The sequence below is a fragment of the Podarcis cretensis genome (assembly GCF_951804945.1).
Source record: "Podarcis cretensis genome assembly, chromosome: Z".
NCBI classification, from domain to species: domain Eukaryota; kingdom Metazoa; phylum Chordata; class Lepidosauria; order Squamata; family Lacertidae; genus Podarcis; species Podarcis cretensis.
The window spans coordinates 20,624,481-20,646,651 of NC_137184.1; the positions used below are offsets into that span (position 1 = coordinate 20,624,481).

The 22,171-nt window shown below is 44.9% G+C and overlaps 1 protein-coding gene across 1 annotated transcript in view; it reads left to right on the top strand.

Annotated features, from left to right (window-relative positions):
- Positions 1–22,171, top strand: part of MSN (moesin) — a 78,222-nt gene that overhangs the window by 20,879 nt on the left and 35,172 nt on the right. The window contains exon 2 of the mRNA XM_079961338.1: positions 19,088–19,171. Within this exon, the coding sequence (XP_079817464.1) occupies positions 19,088–19,171 (84 nt within the window). The remainder of the gene's footprint in view (positions 1–19,087; positions 19,172–22,171) is intronic.

Here is a 22,171-nt window from a genome sequence, read left to right on the forward strand (position 1 = left end):
ACCCAACGAGGATGCAGAATCTATAGGCACTTGAGCCTCTGCTCCAGGTATGTCTCCAGCCCAGCAAGCTTATTTCAGTGCAGGCCAAGAAACATCATGGCAAGGGATTGGACTAGATGGCCCTTGGGGTGCCTTCTAATTCTACGATCCTATGATTCTGTGATCAGGCTTTTTGCTGCTATTCTTTTCTCACACAGAAGCAGCACCACTTCTGCTTCCGCTTCGTCTGGCATTGCCGTTCACTCCTTCCCTCTCTTTCTGCTGTTTGCAGAGAGGATACCATCTGCTGGCAGCTGACTTTTATGGGCAGATGGATCGGATGAAAGAGAATCTGGGGCCACCCATTGCCCACAGGGAAGGGGGAGTGGAGTTGCTTGGCAAGTGGACCTATTGAACCCCAAAGCTGGCCCTGTTTCAACGCAGAATTAAAAAAAAGCACAGAGAAGGTACAACTCTCAGACATTTATGGTGTAGGGGGCAGGACTGTGAAGGTGTTCATATTATTTATTAATTAATTAAAATGGACATACCATTTGATTGTGTAAAGAAAAGAAAACTCCCCGCAATAATCTCAGAGTGGTTTACTGAAAGAATAAAACAATGCAAGTATCAGTAAAAGCAGTTAAAAACAACAGTATAAAACAGAAAACAACAACAACAAAAACCCCTAAGATCAACGATAAGCTAGAAGCCAGATGTCAACATTCTGTATATTTTGACTGGCTTGCCTAAACATAAATAATTTTAGCAGGTATTGAAAAGAGTACAGTGAAGGCACTTGTCTGATATCAATAGGCAGGGAGTTCCGAAGTTTGGGTGCTGCCACACTGAGAGATCTATTTCGTAAGAAGGTGAAAGATCAGGCATGAAACTTCAGGAGTTTCTACCTGCAAGGTAGCAGAGAACTGCAGAGACCCAGCAAAAAAGATGAATCCAGGTGTTCTCTTAATAAAATAAAAACACACCATTGGAGGCTGCAGAACAGATTTAAGAGCAAGATTAAGTGGGTGACATCCAGCATAAGCCTTGCAAGTGCTCATGAAAACTGGTGTGCGACACCCTCTGCATTATTTTTTTTACCAAGTGTGTGTGTGGTCTCAGTGGAAGTGGTTTCTAACAAAGCTGAACTTTGCTGGAAATCTAAACAGTAATCTGCCCCTTCAAGCAGTCCTGATCTCTACAGCTTCTGTTGGTGCAAGTGACATTCTCTCCCTCCTCTTGTGAGCACTTAGAAAACCAGGTTTAAGTTTCCTAGTCTTCCTTTTCACCTGTGACCAGATGACGGGATGAAGCAGAGCCCTGTAAATCATGTGTAAGCTTTTGTTTGCTGTGGACTTTACAAAAATACTGAGCTAATAAATCTCTCAAAGCCTCTGCTCTGCAGGATTAAGTTTCTAGAATTGGGTAAGGCTGCAACTGTACAGTTATGTGACTTTTTATTTCTGTAAATGCAGCTGAGAGGGGAAAGTGCCTCTCCTCCAAACTTCCTATTTCTAAAAAGAACACTGAATAATATTATCCATTTCAGGTTGATGAATTAATCCAACCCCAACCCCCTTAACCTGCACCTGATGGAAATATTTATTTGCACTTTCCCCTGCAATCCAGTTTGGTGTCTTCATGTCCCACGAGTGGCTGCTTTTCTGGATCCATACCATGGGTGATCACAAACAGCTCAGGCTTTGCTGCTCAGTCCACAGGAACTTGGTGGTGTTTTTTAACACTTGTTTATTTCACAAAATGTGATACACTACTTGATTGTAAAAAACAACAACAACCACACACCCCCTCAAAGCAGTTTACAAAAAAGATAAAACAATATTATCAAAAAGCAGAATCAGAAATAATAATTTAAGGCTTCCAAAAAGTTAAGGTAGTAATAAACTAAAAACAGACTAAAACTTTAATCAGCTTTCTGAATGTCTGGGTAAGGTAAAGGCAAAGGGACCCCTGACCGTTAGGTCCAGTCGCAGACGACTCTGGGGTTGCGGTGCTCGTATCACTTTACTGGCCAAGGGAGCCGGCATACAGCTTCCGCGTCATGTGGCAAGCATGACTAAGCTGCTTCTGGTGACCCAGAGCAGTGCATAGAAACGCCGTTTACTTTCCCGCCGGAGCGGTACCTATTTATCTACTTGCACTTTGACGTGCTTTCGAACTGCTAGGTTGGCAGGAGCAGGGACTGAGCAATGGGAGCTCACCTCGTTGCGGGGATTTGAACTGCCAACCTTCTGATCGGCAAGCCCTAGGCTCTGTGGTTTAACCCACAGCGCCACCCGCATCCCTAAATATTTGGGTAGACTTGTCTAAACAAAAATGTTTTTAGCAGGTGCCGAAAAGTGTGCAGTGAATGTGCCCGCCCATCTTCAATAGGCAGGGAGTTCCCAAGTGTAGTTGCTGTCTTTTGTTGTGAAACAGTAAATTGCCGCTTGACTCAAGTATGTTAGGGTTTTGGGTTTTTGTTGTTGTTGTTGTTGAAAGCACTTTTAAACATTCTTCAGCTGGAACAAGGCTGTCAGAGCAGTTCAAAGATAACTTAGAAAGCATAGCAATCTGTGCCCTCCTCAGGCTTTCAGTCTAAAAGATAGGATGCAAAAGGGAAATGGGATTGGTGGGGAGAAGGGGAAAAAAGCAAACAGGCACCAATTCTCTGACCACCACTTTTTGTGCTTCTTTTGGAGGTGGGACACATAGAAGGGCCTCCCCCACATCCATTGCCTTTCATAGCTTCTAATTAAAATCCAGGGTGAAAAGTGCTCAATCTACTAGTGCCCAAACTTTTTTCAAAGAAAAAGTTTTTTCATCATCACTTTTTGATGAAGTGAACATGCGTGAGGGCCAACCAAAGTTGTTGAGCTCTTTTTAGGATTTGACCCCAATAAATAAACTGCCACAGGGGCTGGATTAGGCCCCCAAAGTGGACTTTGGACATGCCTGCCTTAGTAGGACCAATCAATATGTCACAAAATAGTGAGCCACCTTCTGAGTCCCCAGAAGACTTTGTGAGATTGACTCTTAAGCAAATCAGCAGAAAGGGGGTAAAATCACAGGGAGATCATTGGCTTGATCTTCAAGATTAAGATCAGCATTTGGACTTGCCCTGAAAATGGAGATTTTTATTGGATTTGCCTCTGCTAGGTGCTGCAAGCCCAATGATTCTTGGGGAGCAGTTGGCTCTCATACTGGAAACAAAGACCAGCAGTTACCCAGAGACAGATATACAGTGGTACCTCGGGTTACAGACGCTTCAGGTTACAGACACTTCAGGTTACAGACTCAGCTAACCTAGAAATACTACCTTAGGTTAAGAACTTTGCTTCAGGATGAGAACAGAAATCGCTCGGCAGCGGCAGCGGGAGGCCCCATTAGCTAAAGTGGTGCTTCAGGTTAAGAACAGTTTCAGGGTAAGAATGGACCTCCAGAACGAATTAAGTTCTTAACCCGAGGTACCACTGTATCCATATTGTGTGCATGGGGGGGGGGCATGGAGCCAAAATCTACAGTCTCCCAAAACATTTGCTTTTTAAGTTCCTCCATTGGCCACCCACCTAGGTTGGTAGAAAACAAATCCATTTGACACAACCACCATATTTTACCACATTCTCCCTCCCACCAGCTGAATCCCTTCCAGGCTAATGTTGATACCATATTTGTATGGAAATGCTCAAATAGCAAGCAGGCAACAGAGCTGACTTTGACTTGATAAGCACTTGACTTTATTTTTAACTTTCTCTTTTTGGTCGGACTTCTGTGATGCAAGTCTGGAAAACAGGCATGTAGAATTTGGCACAAGGACCCCTTTTTTAAAGGAACCTTTGGCCACTGCCAGGAGGAGAACAGCCCACTCTTCCAGCTTCCAGCTGGATTCATTGTCTTTTTGTTTTCATAGTGATTACTTAGGCAGCCTGCTTAGTATTTGGCTGGAGTTTTCCAACATATAACGTGGCTCTAGTCTTCCTCAAGAAAGCTCTGCAATTGGGCCTAGAACACTAGGTCGATAGAGTGGAACGGACTCTCTCAGAAGGTGAAGGACTCTTTTTTGCTGGAGGTTTTTAAGCAGATGTTGGATGGCCATCTGTCAGGGATTATTTAGCTGTGATTCCTACATTCCTGGGGGGTGGCTTAGATGACCCTCTGGTGACCCTTCCAACTCTACATTTCTATGATTCTATGATATGTTTCACTTTGTCTTTATGTCTCTACACTCAGTATGTTGAGGGAGAAATCTACTCTTCTCTCAGATATGAACTGCACCATTTATAATTTCTCCTCACTCGTGTTAGAAATGGCATCAGAGTTGGGGTTTGTTTGGGAGGGGGATAATCACTCTTTTGCTTAATTTTTATCCTGTCCTCAAGAAGGCCTTCTGGTGGGCACCAGTTTAAGAATAACACAAATAAAGCAAGATTCAGTTGCATCACTTGAAGGTTCTGGCAGTCAGTAAGGGCAACCCTTCATAGTTGGCTTTCATAGAATCCTAAAATGGTAGAGTTGCAAGGTACCCCAGAATAATCTAGTCCCCTGTAATGCAGGAATCAAAACTTTGGTTGTGCAAAGTTGCTTTGCACTAGGGTGTACAGGCTAAAAGTCGGTTATGCAAAACACACCTGAGCTGTGGAATTCTCAACAAGACAGTGGCATTGGTTGTGTGGTTAAGTAGACTTCAAAAAGTATTGGCCAAATTCTCCTGCCAGGTATTAGAATCATAGAATAGAATCATAGAATCATAGAGTTGGAAGAGACCACAAGGGCCATCGAGTCCAACCCCCTGCCAAGCAGGAAACACCATCAGAGCAATCCTGACATATGGTTGTCAAGCCTCTGCTTAAAGACCTCCAAAGAAGGAGACTCCACCACACTCCTTGGCAGCAAATTCCACTGTCGAACAGCTCTTACTGTCAGGAAGTTCTTCCTAATGTTTAGGTGGAATCTTCTTTCTTGTAGAAGATTTCTTAACCAAGAGCGGCTCAGCAAAACCTTTTGTAGTCAGGGGCAGCATATATCTTAAGTGCCAGATGTAAGGCTAAATGAAAGGGTTATGGTCTTAATTCATGGACTTAAGTTTTCAAGCGCATCCAGCTTTATGTTGCTAGTAATTATCTGATCCAGAAAGCTGATGTTTAACAGTTATTGTATAACATATAGCTGGTCTTGTTCAGAGAAAAAGCAACATAGGTGTGTCTTTTAACACCTAAGCATTTTAAAGTAGTTCTTGGCCCTCCGCCTGAGGCTTTCAAATAGCTTTCTGTGACCTGAAACCCTCAGACTTCTGAGAATCTCTGAACTGTGAATGTGTGGAGCTTTGCTGCCAGCTCAGTTTCCTCTCTTTGCTCTGAAATTGGATTCACAGCAGGTACACCACTAGGTGATTTGCACATGAAGGGTGTGAACTGACATGAGGCCAATCTTTTTTCTCATGGTGTTACCATCACTTGATTGCTGCACATGTGAACCTGGACTACAGTAGCTTGCAACGTAACCTCACTGGTTCTGGGGGGTGGATGCATATGGTGGCGGATCAACTTATGAGAGCCAGTGGTTCTAGAGTGTCAGACTGTGACTTGGGAGACCAGGGTTCATATCCCCACATGGCCATGATGAAGGTTACTGGGAGACCTTGGGCCAAAACTACCTCACACTTATCTTGGGCTGCCAGCCTAAACTACCTCACAGGGTTGTTATGAGGATTACAGGAGGAAGGAGAAGAAGGTAGGATATACAAATAATATTTATATAAGGTTGCATATGGTGGTTTGAGTGTCAGGATTAGGACTTGGGAGATCAGGGTTCAAATTCCCATCTGGCCATAAAGCTAACTGGGTGCCCTTGGCCCAATCACTGCCTCTCAGACTATCCTACCTCACTGGGAAGTTGTGGGGAGTAAATGAGGAGGGGGAAGAGAACTGTGCAAGCCAACTTGAGCTCCTTGGAGGAAAACATGGGATATTAATGCCAAAGGGCGGGGGGGGGGGGGAGAGAGAGAGAGAACCACAGCTTGAAATCCTGCTTTGAGTGGGGTTAAAATGAAGAAGTAATAAGCATGTCTTGCTCTGAAATTGGCCCCACCCCTAAACTTGCCTTTTATTTTTCCAAGTCAGAGTAACATAGCTTACTCTGTCCCTTTTCCAGCATTGCACATAGGAAACATTTAGGGCGTGTTCAGTAATGGAAGTGGAATCGCAGCAGGCAAAAGATGACTTCACTAAACTCCTGAAAGGCTAGATTTCTTAGACATCCAGAATAGGCTGATTTGCGGACATCTGCATGAGACCATTATAGGACAGGAAGGCTGTATTATAAAACCAACTGTACACTCAGCAGAGAGCTCTGCTTCTCTTGAATGCCCCAAGGAGCTGTGAGCCACAGGTTTGCACACGGCAATCACCTCTGACTGCCTCTGCATGGCTAGTGCAAGAAGTGCTGGGTGGTGCACGTCTGAAGTAGCCAAGGCTGTGGGTGCAGTTAATTCCAGCGCAGGATTGAACCCTGTGCCGCAGCATACCACTCTTTTCCAGGATGTACTTCCCATGCATTAACTGTCCCAAAATACAACATGGGGAATGTAGGAAGTACAGTGGTACCTCGGGTTCCATACGCTTCAGGTTACAGACGCTTCAGGTTACAGACTCCGCTAACCCAGAAATATTACCTCGGGTTAAGAACTTTGCTTCAGGATGAGAACAGAAATCATGCTCCAGTGGTGCAGCAGCAGCGGGAGGCCCCACTAGCTAAAGTGGTGCTTCAGGTTAAGAACAGTTTCAGGTTAAGAACGGACCTCCGGAATGAATTAAGTTCTTAACCTGAAGCAAAGTTCTTAACCTGAGGTACTATTTCTGGGTTAGCAGAGTCTGTAACCTGAAGCGTCTATAACCTGAGGTACCACTGTATGTGATTTCAGGAGTAGTGGGGCAGAGCACTTTCTCTTTCCAGAAAACACAGCATCCCTCCCAGAGGAAAAGGGCAGCAGTTCCTTGTCTGCAGAGCTGTGGAGCTATGCGCTCGCACACGAGTCCCTCTTGCTGCTTTTTTATTTTTTTAAACATGAGGATTTGGAGCTTAAACATTAGAATGCTCTTGGAAACAGATTTGCCTGATCTAACCATTTCTGGCTAAAGATATATTTGGAATAGATAGACCTCATAGTCTGGGCAGGCCTAGTGAGTAACGGTTCGTTGTTTCCGAGCAGTTTGCCTGCTGGGCAGTTACTCAACAAGAAGCAATGAGCAAGTCCAAGTTTTTGGCATGCCCCACCCAGGTCTCTGCCTTTAAAAAAATATGTGGTATTTTAAGCCTTACCCTATGAGCGATTTCACGATTGCATCTGCCCATCTAAAAACCCTTCTGTTAGGACAGATGACTTAAAGTCAGCTTCTTTTTTATTTCCAGTTCATTTGCTTATTACATTTATATTCCACCTTTCTTCAAGGAACTCAAGGCGGTGTACATAGTTCTCCCTCCTCCCTGCATTTTATCTATGCAACAACCCTGTGAGGTAGGCCTTCAGGCAGTGACTGGTGCAAGCTCACCCAGCAAGTTTTATGGCTGATTGGGGATTTGAACCCTGGTCTGTCAGGTCCCAGTCCAACATTTTAACCACAACACTACAGTGAAAGTGACCTGTTCGGTTGTTTATTCGTTTTTCAAAAAGAAAAACTACAGTTACATGCTTCAACCTTCATCCCAGGGCAGTTTGGGAACATAAGCACATAGGAAGGTCCCTTGGTCCAGCTACCTCAGCATTGTCCAGCAGTGGCTGTCTGCAGTTTCGGACAAGGTCACTCTCCCAGCCCAATCTGTTGGGAATTGAACCTGGGACATTCTGCATGAAAGGCAGATGCTCTACCTCTGAGATATGGTCCTTCCTTTATGGCAAAGTTCAGTTCCCTGTAAGATAGGGACTTAACAGTTCTGTAGATTACTTGTAGCAGCTTTTCCCAACCAGGTGTTCTTGAACTACAGTTAAAGCTGTGTTCTCTTATATTACGTTGGAAGTCACAATCAAACACAACACAGTGGTACCTTGGGTTACAGATGCTTCAGGTTACAGACTCCACTAACCCAGAAATAGTGCCTCAGGTTAAGAACTTTGCTTCAGGATGAGAACAAAAATCGTGCAGTGGCAGCACGGCAGCAGCAGAGGGAGGCCTCATTAGCTAAAGTAGTACCTCAGGTTAAGTACAGTTTCAGGTTAAGAACGGACCTCCAGAACGAATTAAGTTCTTAACCCGAGGTACCACTGTACAATTAAAACATGCCCTTTGTTTTGCTTTCAGTCTTTTAATGACCACCTCTTCTTCAGCCAGAAGTTAGCTCACACTCCAGATGTAAATTTTAACCGGCAGACATATAACCCCATCAGTTGTTATTTTTAGCAATCTTGAAGGTAATTGGAGAAAGGGAAGCTCTGCCGACCTTTGCCCTAAGGGCTAGCCTAGATGGCTGTTATGTGGTTTGAGGGCAATATGAAAATTCCTCCTCTCCAAGTCACTCACCCCTGTCAGGCTTCCACAAAACCTCTTGTCTCCCAGCATGAAAAACAGCTTGTTCAGAGCAACAGAGGTTAATTCCTTGTTCACTCTATTTATCAAGAGTGAATTCAATAACCCAAGATTTACTGCTTGGCTATCATTAATCCTCAAGTAATTATCTCGGTCAATGAGCTGTTGACAGAAGATGTTCAGTCCATCTTCTCCCCCAGAAGTCCCTCAAGCGGCCTCCACCAATTGGACACCTTCCAGATTGATTGTACTACAATCAGCTCCAACCAGTATGGTTTCCCAGTGTGGCTGGGGCAACCCAGCCAGGTGGGCAGCATATATGTAATAAAATCACTATTATTATTATTATTATTATTATTATTATTATTATTTGGAAGGTGGGCAAGAGTGTTGCTCGTGTGCTCAGGTCCTGCTTGCTCGTTTCGCACAGGCATCTGGTTGGCCACTGTGATAACAGGATGATGAACTACATGGGCCATTGGCCTGGTCCTGTAGGCTCATGGTATGTTCTTATGTTCAACCATTTCTATTTATTCTTGCACTTTATTTAAAACAAAAACAATGGGACAGTGAAAGCTTCTCTTTTATATAAAGGCAAAGAGTAGTAATTTTAAAAATTTGTAAGACTTGTGCTGGTGGCCGAGGAAATGGAGATGATACTGGTCGTATTGAGTTCCTTACTATTGCATCTTCTATATATACCATTTTCACAGTTCAGATTCACCTGTGCTAGGGAACCACACATATAAACTGAATGTAGTGGAGGCGGTTTGCAACCAAGACCAGCCATTTCCTGTCTTTACTCTTTAAATTCGGAATTTGTGCCAGTTCGGGGCCAAGAACAGAGTATCCCAAGGGAGAGTTGCTTGTCAGTCTAAACTGCTGTTTTGTTTTGTTTTTCTCTGAGCTAACCAAAATGTCACCATGACCAAATTGGCTTTTTGCAAACCATTCTTCTAAATGCCTGCCTTAAAAAAATTAAATAAATAAATCCAAGCCCAAAGCATCTGTTATCTCTTGAAACAGCGACAGGAAAGCGAGGGGAGGGTGCTTGAAGATTCTATTTGCGAGAAAGGAAATGGCAAAAATAGAGGAATTGAATCCTTGCACAAGTTCATGAATAAGTGTTTCAAAAAGCAGAGCCATAAATATATGAACTTGAGTGTCACAAGAGCACGCCCTTCGCTGGAACAGCTTTGCTGTGACTTCCTAGCCCTCATCACCAGAGCCTGCTTCCTAACACAAAGCAAAAACAATTATGATGGATGTTTCCATGATCCACACAAGTAAACTTGACCCCGGTACTCAAATGTGCATCTTGAGATGCTTAGTGAACCTGGCTTGAGGTTTTCGCAAGGCGTGCGCATGTGTGCATGTGTAAAGAGAGTATTTAGCTTTGGCTGGTGGGGGCCAATCTTACTTTGCAAGAGGGCCACTATGGGGCATCTTCCTGTACACATGGTTGTCTCTTGTGAGTCACAGAGAATAATAGCCTTCCAGCCGACTGAAACAGGAAACAGAGGAAACACAGCATAGGCAGCAAGTCAGGCCTGCACCACAGGAGGGAGACCCTCTTCTGTTGCTTCAAATTGCTTGCTCACATCAAGCATTACTTGGGAAGCTTCTAGCCACAGTAGAAGCAGAGGACTGTGAGATGCTAAATTCTGGTGCCAGGTGCAAATCTAATACCTGTGTGGTACCAGTGGTGGAGTTGTCTGAGGTTACAATGCGGCAAAGAACAATTAACTATTTCTGCATCTGGGTCCCCTGTCTCCAGTGTCCTAGAGCCACCCAATCAGCAGGGGTGGAGAGCTTTTTAGCCACTCAGAAGCCTTCTCACGCTTTGTGCTGACCAGAGCCAATCAATGGGAAAGGAGGTGAGTCAAACACAGAGGATGGGCTTCTAGGATACCTCTGGAGAAGGTGTGTGGAAGGACACAGAGGAGGGGATGTTCTGTATGTTCCAAAGCTAAGCACTGAGGAACACTGAAAATGCAAGGCACTTCCATTTCAAGAGAATGGTGTGTGTTCTGTTGCATACAGTGGAACTTCAAGTAAAACAAAGCCCTGAAAGAAGGAACTGGAGAACTCTGACAAATCATTTTCCATGTACATGTGCAGAAAAGAGTAGACCTAGCTGAAAAGCTACACGTGGATATCTGCAATGAGCATTGCAGTGCATCCCAAATTATTATCAATATCTACAGTGCTGCCCCACAAGACGAATGCCTCGCCAGACGAAAAACCCGCTAGACGAAAGGGTTTTCCGTTTTGGAGGTGCTTCGCAAAACGAATTTCCTATGGGCTTGCTTCGCAAGACGAAAATGTCTTGCGAGTTCCTGCGGTTTTTTCCCCTTCCCCCCCTTTTTCTAAGCCGCTAAGCCGCTTATCATTTGATCCCCTAAGCCGCTTAACAGCTGATCCGCTAAGCCGCTTATCAGCTGATCTGCTAAGCCGCTAAGCCGCTTATCAGCTGATCCGCTAAGCCGCTAATAGCGCTAAGCCGCTGAGCCGCTAATGGGCTTGCTTTGCAAGACGAAAAAACCGCAAAACGAAGAGACTCGCGGAACGGATTCTTTTCGTCTTGCGAGGCACCACTGTAATCATAAGATCTCCAGTAGTTTTTGGACTACAATTCCTATAATCCCTGACTACTGGTCCTGCTAGCTAGGAATAAAGGGAGTTGTAGTCCAAAAATAGCTGGAGACCCAAGTTTAGGAAGAGGAAGGTTTTCAGTTGGTTCCAGAAAATGGACAATGTTGGAAAGCCACACAGAAAGGGTGCTTTGTCTCTGTTAGTGGATCAGACAACCAAGAGAGTTTTCAAGGAGCTCTTTACAGCTTCTAAGGAAAAGTCTGAAAGCATCTCTGGCATGAACACCCTTGAAAGCTCTCTATATCCTGAAGTGGCCTCTTATGTCCTTACCCTTGCATGTTCTGTTCTACTGTAAAATCCTGTTGCAATATTTCCTTTTTTCAGGGCAAAGAGTCAGTTCTGTGAAGGAATTCTGGGACCGCCAAATAGAGTGGTCAGCTTCCGCACTTTAGAATAATGGAACCATAGGGAAGAGGCCAAAGAGGGTCATCTAGTCCAACTCTTTTATTCCAAAGCTGCCTTATTCAGTGTCTTAATGGACAGTCCAGACACTTTGCTTGTGGAGCATTTAAAATACGCTCATAAGTTCAGTCTTACACATGTCTACTTGGAAGTAAAACCCTACTTGGTTCAGTAGGATTCACTGCCAGGTAAATATATATAGGCTTGCAAATGAAATGTGGTTTGCAGCTGTTTAGGGTAGTCAAGTAAAATTATTGGCAGGAATGACTGAAAGAGGCTTGTGGGAAGTAAGTTTTAGGTAGTCATGTAGACAGCTGTGAAGCGCACCATTTAACATTTCTCTTCTTCTTCCACCACCATTTCATGCTTTGCAACTGCTTCTATGTTCCTGATGTTGAAGTGTAAAAACAAGCAAACAAGTTCACCAATCTTGGCCTTTTTCTGAGTGAGGAGAGCCTGCTGGATAAGACCGGGAGGGGCCCACCTAGTCCAGCATCCTGTTCTCACAGGGGCCAACCAGATGCCTCAGAGGGAAACCCACAATCAGGAGCTGAGCTCGACTTCTTGGGATCCTTCCCAAGGCAGCCAAGCAGAGGGTTAAGCTTGTTCTCTTCTGGTTGCAACAGGGTTCTGCTCCGAACCTTGGGAGCACCTTCTAGCTGGTGTTCTGTTTCCTGATTAGCTTAGGGATCCGAAAAGCCCCCCTTTACAGGAGGTTTGATTTAATTAAACTGTAATCCCTTCAGCAATTGCAAGCACTTTCATATGACCCAGGGTGCCCCCGCCCTCTCTCTGTTGGCGCATAAAATACCAAAGGAGAGTTGCGGAGAAGGGCTGGCGATTGGAAAAGTGGGCAAATGCCTGTAAGTATTCCTGGAGCTCCCATTCTGGATGGGGAGGGCATACCTCTCCTGATCCTTGGAAGCCTCTGGGAGATCAGGCTGAAAGGTCTTGGGGAGCTGGGGGTGAAATCTTGTTGTTGTTGCATATATCAGAAGGTGTGCAAGAAAATAATCCTGAGGCTGCACCAGGTCACTGAGGGACTCTCTAAGTTCTGCTGGCTTGATGGATAAATGAGACTTTTTCCCATGGAGAGGAGGCTCCTACCTAGCTAAATTTTGGTGTCCCTATAGATTGTTCTCTATAGCAGGTGATCACACACTCTTGTAGTTATTTGAAATTGCCATTTACTCTCATTCAGCGGTAACATGTGAGGGGTTTTCCCAGAGAAAGTGCTGGGACCAAAAAAAAGAAAAAGCACACTCTGGAATGGAGGTTTTTAAAGCTTGGACCTGTGCCTAGAAATGTGGCACAAAAGGAAGTCTGGATTACCCCTCAGTCTTTGTTGCTTGAAGCCCTAGGAGGGAAGAGGGCTCTTGTGCTCAAATCTTGTTTGCTGGCTTCCTACAGGCATTTGTTTGGCCCCTGTGAGAAGAGAAGGCTAGAGTCATGGGCCCTTGGCCTGATCCAGCAGGGCTTTTCTTACATTCACATGGTTATTTATTAATCTAAGCCAGAGACCATAACCAGCTTGTGTGGCAGAAAACTCCACAAGCTGCATGTTGCATTGAGCTCCTTGGAGGAAAAGGTGGGACATAAATGCAATAAACAAGACCCAGTTTTCACCATGGTGTTGCCCTTGGCCATACACAGATCTGAACATTGCAGATGTTCATTGCAGAAGCATTTCTAGAACTATACCCCTCACCCTCTCCCACCCCCACCGTGCCCCACAGGAGGCATGAATGGTGGGGCAGCTGCTCACCAGTGGGCAACAAGAAGAATCTAGACTCCTTGCTCTTTTTTGTAACTGATGTCATAAGCCAGCTAGACAGTGTTCTTTGTTCCCACTCCTCAGGGTGTGTGTTCAGAGTTGTTTTGGCAGGCAAATAGTTGTTTGTTCCTCTCTCTGCCTCGAGAGTTGACAGCACTTTGAAAGAGGGATCGTTCCCCCCACCCCCCGCCCGCTTCTGGTCAACAGATTTCTGCACACTTTGCATTGTTAGAAAAACCTGCTGGCTCCAACAACAGTAGGGCCAACAAGGTGCTGTTTACACCATGAGAGCAAAGAAATGCCTCTTGAAAATATTTTGTCACCAACCTTGGAGAACCAGTGCCGCTACCTTCCAATTTTCATTGCTGGAACATCTTAAAACATATACTCAATCCTCTGCAGAATGACTCTGCACAGCAGTTTCAGTGCTTAGCTGTGCATTGTTGGTGTAGTGGTTAGAATGTCAGAATAGGGCCTGGGAGAGACCAGGGTTCAAATCCCAATTTGGTCATGAAGCTCATTGGGTGACTTGGGGCCAGTCACTCTTGCCCTAACCTACTTCACAGGGTTGCTGTGGGGATTAAATGAGGATGGGGAGAACCATTTATGCCGCCTTGAGTTCCTTGGAGAAAACGGGTGGGATGAAAATAAATGGCACACGTAACAATACGCCACCATAGCCATCTTTCTGTGTTGAAGGAAACTACAAAAGTGTTAAAACTACCAAAATGAAATGCCTGTTCCTTCCCTGTGAATATCTGTTGGTTCAGGCTCTTTTAGGCTTCCTTGTAACTTTTTTTATTTTTTAAAGTTGCTTCTATTTTGAGGATATTTCAGAAAATGGGAGACAAATGTTTGCCTTTAAAAATTCAAATGTTAAAACTTCTAGCCAGAGGCTTCATTTCCTATGCGAAACCATATGAAATAGTGAATGAAAAATCAAACACTTATACCAGGGGTGCCCAAACTTTTTTCATTTGATGAAGTGAACATGCGTGAGGGCCAACCAAAGTTGTTGAGCTTTTTTTTAGGATTTTACCTCAAAGCTGTTGAGCTCTTTTGCTGTTCCCCAGGACATGCCACGACGGACTTTGGACATGCCTGACTTATACTGTGGGTATCTATGCAGAAATCTCTGGCTTTCCAGTTTATGAAGCCTTGACTGAATGTCATGGTAAATTGTGATGCTTCTTGCCTGCACTGTGGATGGCCCAGGTGAACTCCTTAAACGGGGGGGGGGGGGGGGTATGGAGAGGTAGCACAGATGTTTGTGGGAAGTTTGACAGTCCCACTCATTTGCAATCTCTAAACAGGGTGTGGCTAAGATGTGCCCCCCATCCAGTGTCGGCCACTAGCTCCCATCAGTCCCAGCCAGCATAGCCAGTGGTCAGGGATGATGGGACGGGGAGTTGTGGTCCAGCAACAACTGGAAGGCCAAAGGTTACTATCCCTGCACTAAAATTATTGTTTGCATTTGATGGGGCTTGTTGTTTTCAAAGTGTGTTCTGGAATTTGCAGCAGGCATTAAAATACTTTGAAGGCTGTCATGATAACTTGCTAAGGTAGGTCCATATTGTGAAGGTCTAGATTGTTCAAAGCAACTTGATGAATTTCTAGGAAAGTCTGATGCTCCTTAAGACATGTTGCAAATTCCTGAGGCAGGCTTGCAAAGTATCCTTTGCCAAAACAGTTGTGTCTTGCAATACTTTGAGCTGATTCTTAAATACTCTAAACCCCGGAATGCTTCTGCAGTGACACTGTTTTGTTATCTTAATATCTGCAAACACACATCAAGTATAAGCACATGAAACAATGGTTTGTTTTAACCATGTTTTGTTCAGTAACCATGAGCCACCTAGCAGATGAGCATACAATCCATGTCTTGTTTCTTAAAAGCTTACCTGTTTTATCTCTTTTCAGTCTCCTCTTTTCCAGGCTAAACATACCAGATCTACATGTCCATGTAATCACTGGCAAATAGGCTCCTACCTAATTCAGAAAGGAAGCATCTCCAATTCAGCTTTTTTTGGCACATCTCCTAACTTTTGCTATGTAGTGATTGATCGCTGGCATAGCAGCCCATGACTGCTCCATCATTAATCTAACAAGATTCTTGCTGCTTCTGGTGGGGCTATAAGGTCTCTTTTACTGCCAAAGTCTTGCAATGAGTGGAGAGTGAGCTCAACTGCAGAGGGACAACTGCCTGTTTCTGCAAAGATGGTGGTGTGTCAAAGGCACCCAGGTAGTAAAGGAGTCTGGCTTTTGTTAAAAGTGCATGGATGTCTGTGCAGAGGAGCCTGGGCAGGTGCCAAAGGCAGCTGAAGCTCCTTTTCTCAGGCTATGTCGAGACTCAGCCAAGAACTGAATGCCAACACAATCTTTTGTGTTGCTTGCCAGTGTGGGTGAAGAGTGGATAACCAATCAATCTCCTTCTGCTGAAAGCTCTTTGCTTCAACTCCTTCCAAGTATGTTGTGAGCTCATGTAACAGAGTTTGCTCAACTTGAATGACACAGGGCACTCTGCAAACAGAGTTCTCTCGGTGTTGATCTAAGGGAGGCATTTATATATTTCATGTGTTACTGTGGGTGTCCCCAAAGAGTCAGTGTTGAGAACCTCTTGGCTTTGACATTCTCATGAGTTCTTCAAGTAGCCTAGTTTAAAACAATGTTGCAGGAAGGAGGATAACACTGACCTTGCAGGTGGTCGATAAAAATGATAAAAACATAAAATCTATCAGTAAGAGCTGGTTTGCAGAGAACCTCAGGTTTGAAAGCCCTGTGTATAGAAGACTTCTAAAAATGAGTGGGCATGTCTCCTGTCAAACTTGTATTGGCAAGGAGTCCCACAGGGTGAGAACTGTCTATGTTAATGTAGTCCACTGGTCTACAATTGGTGGGTTGGGACCCTCTAGTGGGTCATGGCCTGGTCCAAGATGGGTCACAACAGGAGAACTACCACCATGCACCTCTATGGGAGAAGCTTAAGAAAAGGGCCTCCACATGCATGTTTGGTGTAAAAGTGCACCCTGATTCTGAAAAGGTTAGGGACTGCTGGTGTTAGTGTGCACTAGATCACTGAAAAACAACTTTGATTTCATTCCCTTTAGAAAGAATAACGTTTCTGTCTTTGGGCACAAAGCACATTGTGCGTGGAGGCTCCACAAATGTAGGTTGCAAATAGTATTAACTTTGGTGTAGCCCTCTGTACTAATGTAACACTCCTACTGCTGACCTCTTTACAAATCCAACCATAGCTGCCAAGCCAACTTATTAATTGAGTGCCAGTGAAGAAACTGGCTAGTATAAAACAAACTTGCATGGGCAGGTGAAACTGAAAAGTCATTCCAGTATCTCACTGGACAGTAAGGTAAAAGGTAAAAAAACCAAAAACAACCCTGGACGGTTAAAGGTGACTATGGGGTGCAGCACTCATCTCGCTTTCAGGCCGAGGGAGCTGGTGTTTGTCCACAGACAGCTTTCCTGGTCATGTGGCCAGCATGACTAAACCACTTCTGGCAAAATGGGACGCTGTGAAGAGTGGCAGAGCACATGGAGACAGTTTACCTTCCCTCCAGAGGTGTACTTATTTATCTACGTGCACTGGTATGCTTTTGAACTGCTAGGTTGGCAGAAGCTAGGACAGACCAATGGGAGCTCACCCCGTCACATGGATTCGAACTGCCGACCTTCTGATCAGCAAGCCCAAGAGGCTCAGTGGTTTAGACCACAGCACCACCCGCGTCCCTCTTTATCTCCCCCTGAAAGAACATCCTGTAGAGAAGAATGCTCCCAGAGGGGGTATTTGAAGGGAAATCGGTATGGCCACCCTGGAACTTTAGAAAGCCATCTTCTAGTTTCATCTCTGCCTCTTTGTTCCAGAATGAAAGGCCAGTTGCGCCTCCTTTGGCAGCTGCTTTGGGTGACCCACTTTGCAAGAGCCACAAGCCCATGCCACCTGGATCCCCTGGATCCACCAATGGCTTTACAGAATCTTGATTGATTGCATATTATTGAGCTTGGAAAGAGATTTCAATATATTCTTAATATTTGATAGGAATGTATTGCTTTTCATAGCACAAAACTGCTTCTTACTCTGATATTCAGGTTTGCTTTCTCATTCTCCAAAGTGTGTCCATTTAATTCCCTCCAACCTCTTTGCCCTCCAGCTGTTTTGGATTGCAGTTCACATCAGCCATTGTTCATTGTGGCTGGAGCTGATGACAGTTGCCCAAAACATCTGGAGGGCAACAGGTTGGGGAAAGCTGATGTCAGAGCTGCCTCCAGGTCCCAGCTCACAGAGGACCAACGCTAGGCTGTAGTTATGTACAAAAGTCTTTATTGAGATTCAGTCTCCATTTTAAAGCCGCAGCGTGCAGCTCTACGTCCCGACCTTAGACCGGCGAAGTCCTGTCTGAGTCTCCTCCCCCTCCACACCAGTTTAAGACTCTCGCTTTGCTCCACCTCTTCCTAAATTCCTTTCTCCTCTGGGCCCTCCTGCCCGCTAGGGTCTCATCCTTCCTGGACTCCTCTGACGCTGACCCTGACGATTCTTGCCCCTCCTTCCGGCGGGCTTTAGGACCTGGTTCCCTATCCGGGCTACCTTCTGTGCCGCTCGCCTGTACCTTTGAACTTGGCGCGCGCGCCCAGCCTGCAACTTTCCTCTTAACCATTAACTCGCTCTCCGATGGAGGCGTGGTCCACCCTGACTCATCTTCTCTCGCTGGTGGTGCATATGTGGGCTCTGACACCTGGGACTCCTCCCCCCCACTACGCTCTGGTGGGGAAGCTGGTCCTGATTTGCAACTGCTGCTCTGGGAGTCCCTGCTGGCCCCTTGCTTCTGGGGTGTCCCCCTTGGGTCGCCCCTTGCCCTGCCCATCGGCGCCCCCTTCTGTGAATCTTCCGATTCGCTGGAGAGGCTCATGGAATCTATCGGGCTGCTGTCATATTCTCCTACGCTGCCCTCGGATTGCTCCCCCTCGCTTTCCATCTCCTCTCCTCCCTGCGCTCCCGCTGAGTCCCTGACAGCTGATCTAGTACATTTTTGAGATAATGGTGATGGGTTCCAGTCATTCAATAAAGGCTGTTTCAACTTTTAAACTGCTGCTGAAAACTTTTCTTTTCTGCCAAGGCCTATGCAGGTAATTGAGACTACATCTTTTCACAATGGTTAATCAATGTCTGCTTTTAATCTTTTTTTTAACTGTATGGCTTCAGTGTTAGAAACTGAGATATGAAAGCTAGGAGCTAAATGGCACCTTAATCCTAGGTTATGAGCGTAACAACAGAATGTCTAGGCACGCTTTTTTAAAATAACAAGAATACAAAGCTGAAAATGAATGAAATGCAGTTAAAATATTATGTTCATTTTTCACATGATCTAGTCCTTCCCCTGCCCCCCCCCTAATATTCTTAAGAGGGTCTCTTTCCAGTCTTCAGAGAGTAGCTGGAAGTGGGGAAGCAGAAAAGATCCTTATTTCCTTCCACTCTGCAGTTTTAATCTGAAATCTTAGGCGTAGCACTGTGCCCTGAGCTCAGAAACGGCATGCGCTGTGAAATTCCCTGTTGCAAAATGCGCCTAGAACAATAGGCGTTTCAAACATGTACTTTCATTGTAAGCCACTTTGATATGTTTTATGAAACAGCAGCATATAAATATTTTATAGTAAGAAAGAAATTTTGGCTCATGCTGCTGGATGGGTGAACGGATTTTCATGAGGCATCTGGATTCTAATTCTACCCTCCTATTTTATATTCCAGATTACTGTCCGAGTTACCACCATGGATGCTGAGCTGGAGTTTGCCATCCAGCCCAACACCACAGGGAAGCAGCTGTTTGACCAGGTAAGTAGACCAGCCATGTATGGACTGTATCATCTGAAGCATTTTTGTCTGTGTGGAATTGGATATTGAATGATGAGGAATGAGCAATAAATAACAATGTGTGGAGCAGCCTTTGTTGTTAAGACTAGTAGGTGCAGCTAGCCACAGCAACCAAATACATGGGTGAGATGTGAGATGCAAGGTAAATAAAAGATAGTAAAGGATAAAAGAAAGGACTCATTCACACAGCACATAGTCTACCTATGGAACTTGCTCCCCCAGGAGGCAGTGACAGCCGCAAACTTGGATAGCTTTCAAAGAGGATTGGACAGGTTCATGGAGGAGGAAAGGACTATGCCATGTTCCCTGTAGATGTTGCTGCGCTATAACTCCCATAATTGCAGGAAATGACTCTCCTGTCTGAGGCTGATGGGAGTTATTGTCCTAAACATCTGGAAGGCACCAGTTGGCAAAAGGTTGAGTTAGAGCCAATGAAGCTTTCTACCTTGGTGACAAACTCTCCTATCTGTTCTTAGATGTCTGGCCTGATAGTTTCCTATAGACTGCATTAGAATGGGGTGTGACTCGCAATAAAGCCTTAAGTCTCCTCAAGGCTTATATTTCCCTCCATTAGACATTCTGGCATTGTGAGGAAATAGATTCATTGTGGTTAACCTACTCATAAAGCACTTTTATTATTTGGGGCTTGTAGTGGTTTTAATTCTTGTACCCCATGCCACACTCTGAAATACTTATGCATTACAGCACATTAATGCTCTATGTGTGGTGTAATATTATTCCACCATGACTGGGTCTGGTTTCTTCATATACTGACTCATGAAGCTGAATGTGCTACCAAATAAAAAGCAGAACAGTGTGTTGTTAGAGTGCATGCCAACCTAGATGTGACTGGGGGTGGGGGGTATGTATATTATTTATTTTCCGTGCTGCTGCCTGTCATTGCACCCTAGCTTCCATGGGTCATGTAGTGCAAAGGAGTTGCAGCAAAGTCCAATGACTCTCTTTTGGTCTACCTTTTCCTTTGGATGCTTTGGCTGTTACCAGGTGAAAGTGTTTTCTTCTACTCTGGCTGTCTTTCACCGACCGAAAAACAGTGGATCTCAGGCTTTTAGGGGCCACTTCCTTTTGGTTCTGTAAACTCACCCCCAGTGCCCCCTACCCTATAAAAAGGATTATTCAGAATGGCCGTTTGCATGACCCACTACAAATGATAATAACATAACAAAATTCAAAACAGTGACAATTAATTGCACATTTGTTCAGAATCCAATTAAAATTTAGTTTATTTAATTCAACGAAGTTGATGAACTTGATCCAGTGATAATCAGCTCTTCAAAACCTGCTAGTCTGGTTTGGGCCACCCAGTCAGATGGGCAGTGTATAAATAATAAATTATTTATTTTACATCACCCACTGCCCCCTTCTGGCTGCCCCCTTGCCTCTTAGTGTCCCTCTAGGTTAGGCTTCCTCCACCTCTGCCCTCCAGATGTTTTGAGACTACAATTCCCATCATCCCTGACCACCGGTCCTGCTAGCTAGGGGTCATGGGAGTTGTAGGCCAAAAACATCTGGAGGGCCGAGGTTGAGGAAGCCTGCTGTAGGTAATCCCACTGCCCATGAGAGCGCACCACTGATATAAAGCAACTCTTCCACTTCTCTCTTATCAAAAGGGAGCCTTTATTGAAGGAGGCCCATCCCCTGCTTCCTCACATGCTCGACTTCCTTCCATAAACACACTCTCCCTCACCCCCCAATCACATGTATGGGTCATCAAGTGACCAACATTCATGACCACCGCTTTCCCAAGTATATGGTTTGACTTTCCAAGAGTCGGGATATAAATATTCTAAGGTGTCCCAACTGAACAGAATTCACAAGTTCAAAAGAAGTCCACAAAACAATTAACGAAAATTTAAAACAATGCAGAAGTGTTAAACAACACCAAAATTAGCAACAAAACATCAGATGGAACTCAAAACATGTCAAATGGTCCCTGTCGAAGAGGATTGTTTTGACTCTTGTGCTATGCAGGTTGGGGCTGACAAAGTAGCCATAACTTCCTGGTCATGGGAGGTGAAGGGGAGGGCAAGCCAGTCATCCCGATTTGGGGGCCTCCAGAGGTTTTGGTCTAGCCTGCAGAGCTGGTGGAGGCATATCTGTTCTGGGGGGGACTGATGGGAGTTGTATCCCAAAACCTCTAGGTTGGGGAAGGTGGTCCAAAAAGGAAGGATAGCACAGAACTATTGCTTTCCACAACCTTGCGTGTCTGTTCTGGCCCCATCACCTGAACAACATCTTCATGGGAAAGTAAGTATGGGGTCTTCCTGAATAAAAATGTTTGTCCTTGGTTTCTTTTTTTCCCATTCTTTTATGTCCTGTTTACAGACAGCTGTGGCAGTATGGCCTCCTCCCTAATATTTCCTCCTTGCATCTGTCAAAACAGAGTGTTGCTTTCACATAGAGGATTTCTACAATATAACCTCACTGTTCTGTTAGTATCCATTATAACCTGCTGCAGCAAAAACACCCAAAATCCTTATCGCTTTCCTCCCAAAGCAGGCACAAAACCCTTTCATGCAAAATGCATGCATTTGTATTATGCTCTAGCCCAGCAGCAACCAAACCTTTCGGGCCACCGCTCTCATGGTTCAATGCACTCACCGCCAGGGTTCCCTGCCCTACCCCTGCCCTACCCTACCCTATAAAAAGCATCTTTCAAAATTGTTGTTTGCACAACCCACTAAGGAAGATAGTAACACCATGAAAATTGAAACAGTAAGAATTAAAAATCCAGTTAAAACTAGTTGAATTAATCCAACAAAACTGACAAACTTGATCCACTGATACCAGCTTTTCAAAGTCTGATAGTCATTTACACCACCAGTGACCCCCTACTGCCCTCTTACCTCTTAATGCACCCCCCAAAGTAATCCCACTACCCTCTAGGGGTCAGTGCCACCCACTTTCAGAACCGCTGTGCTAGATAGCACGAAGTGAAAG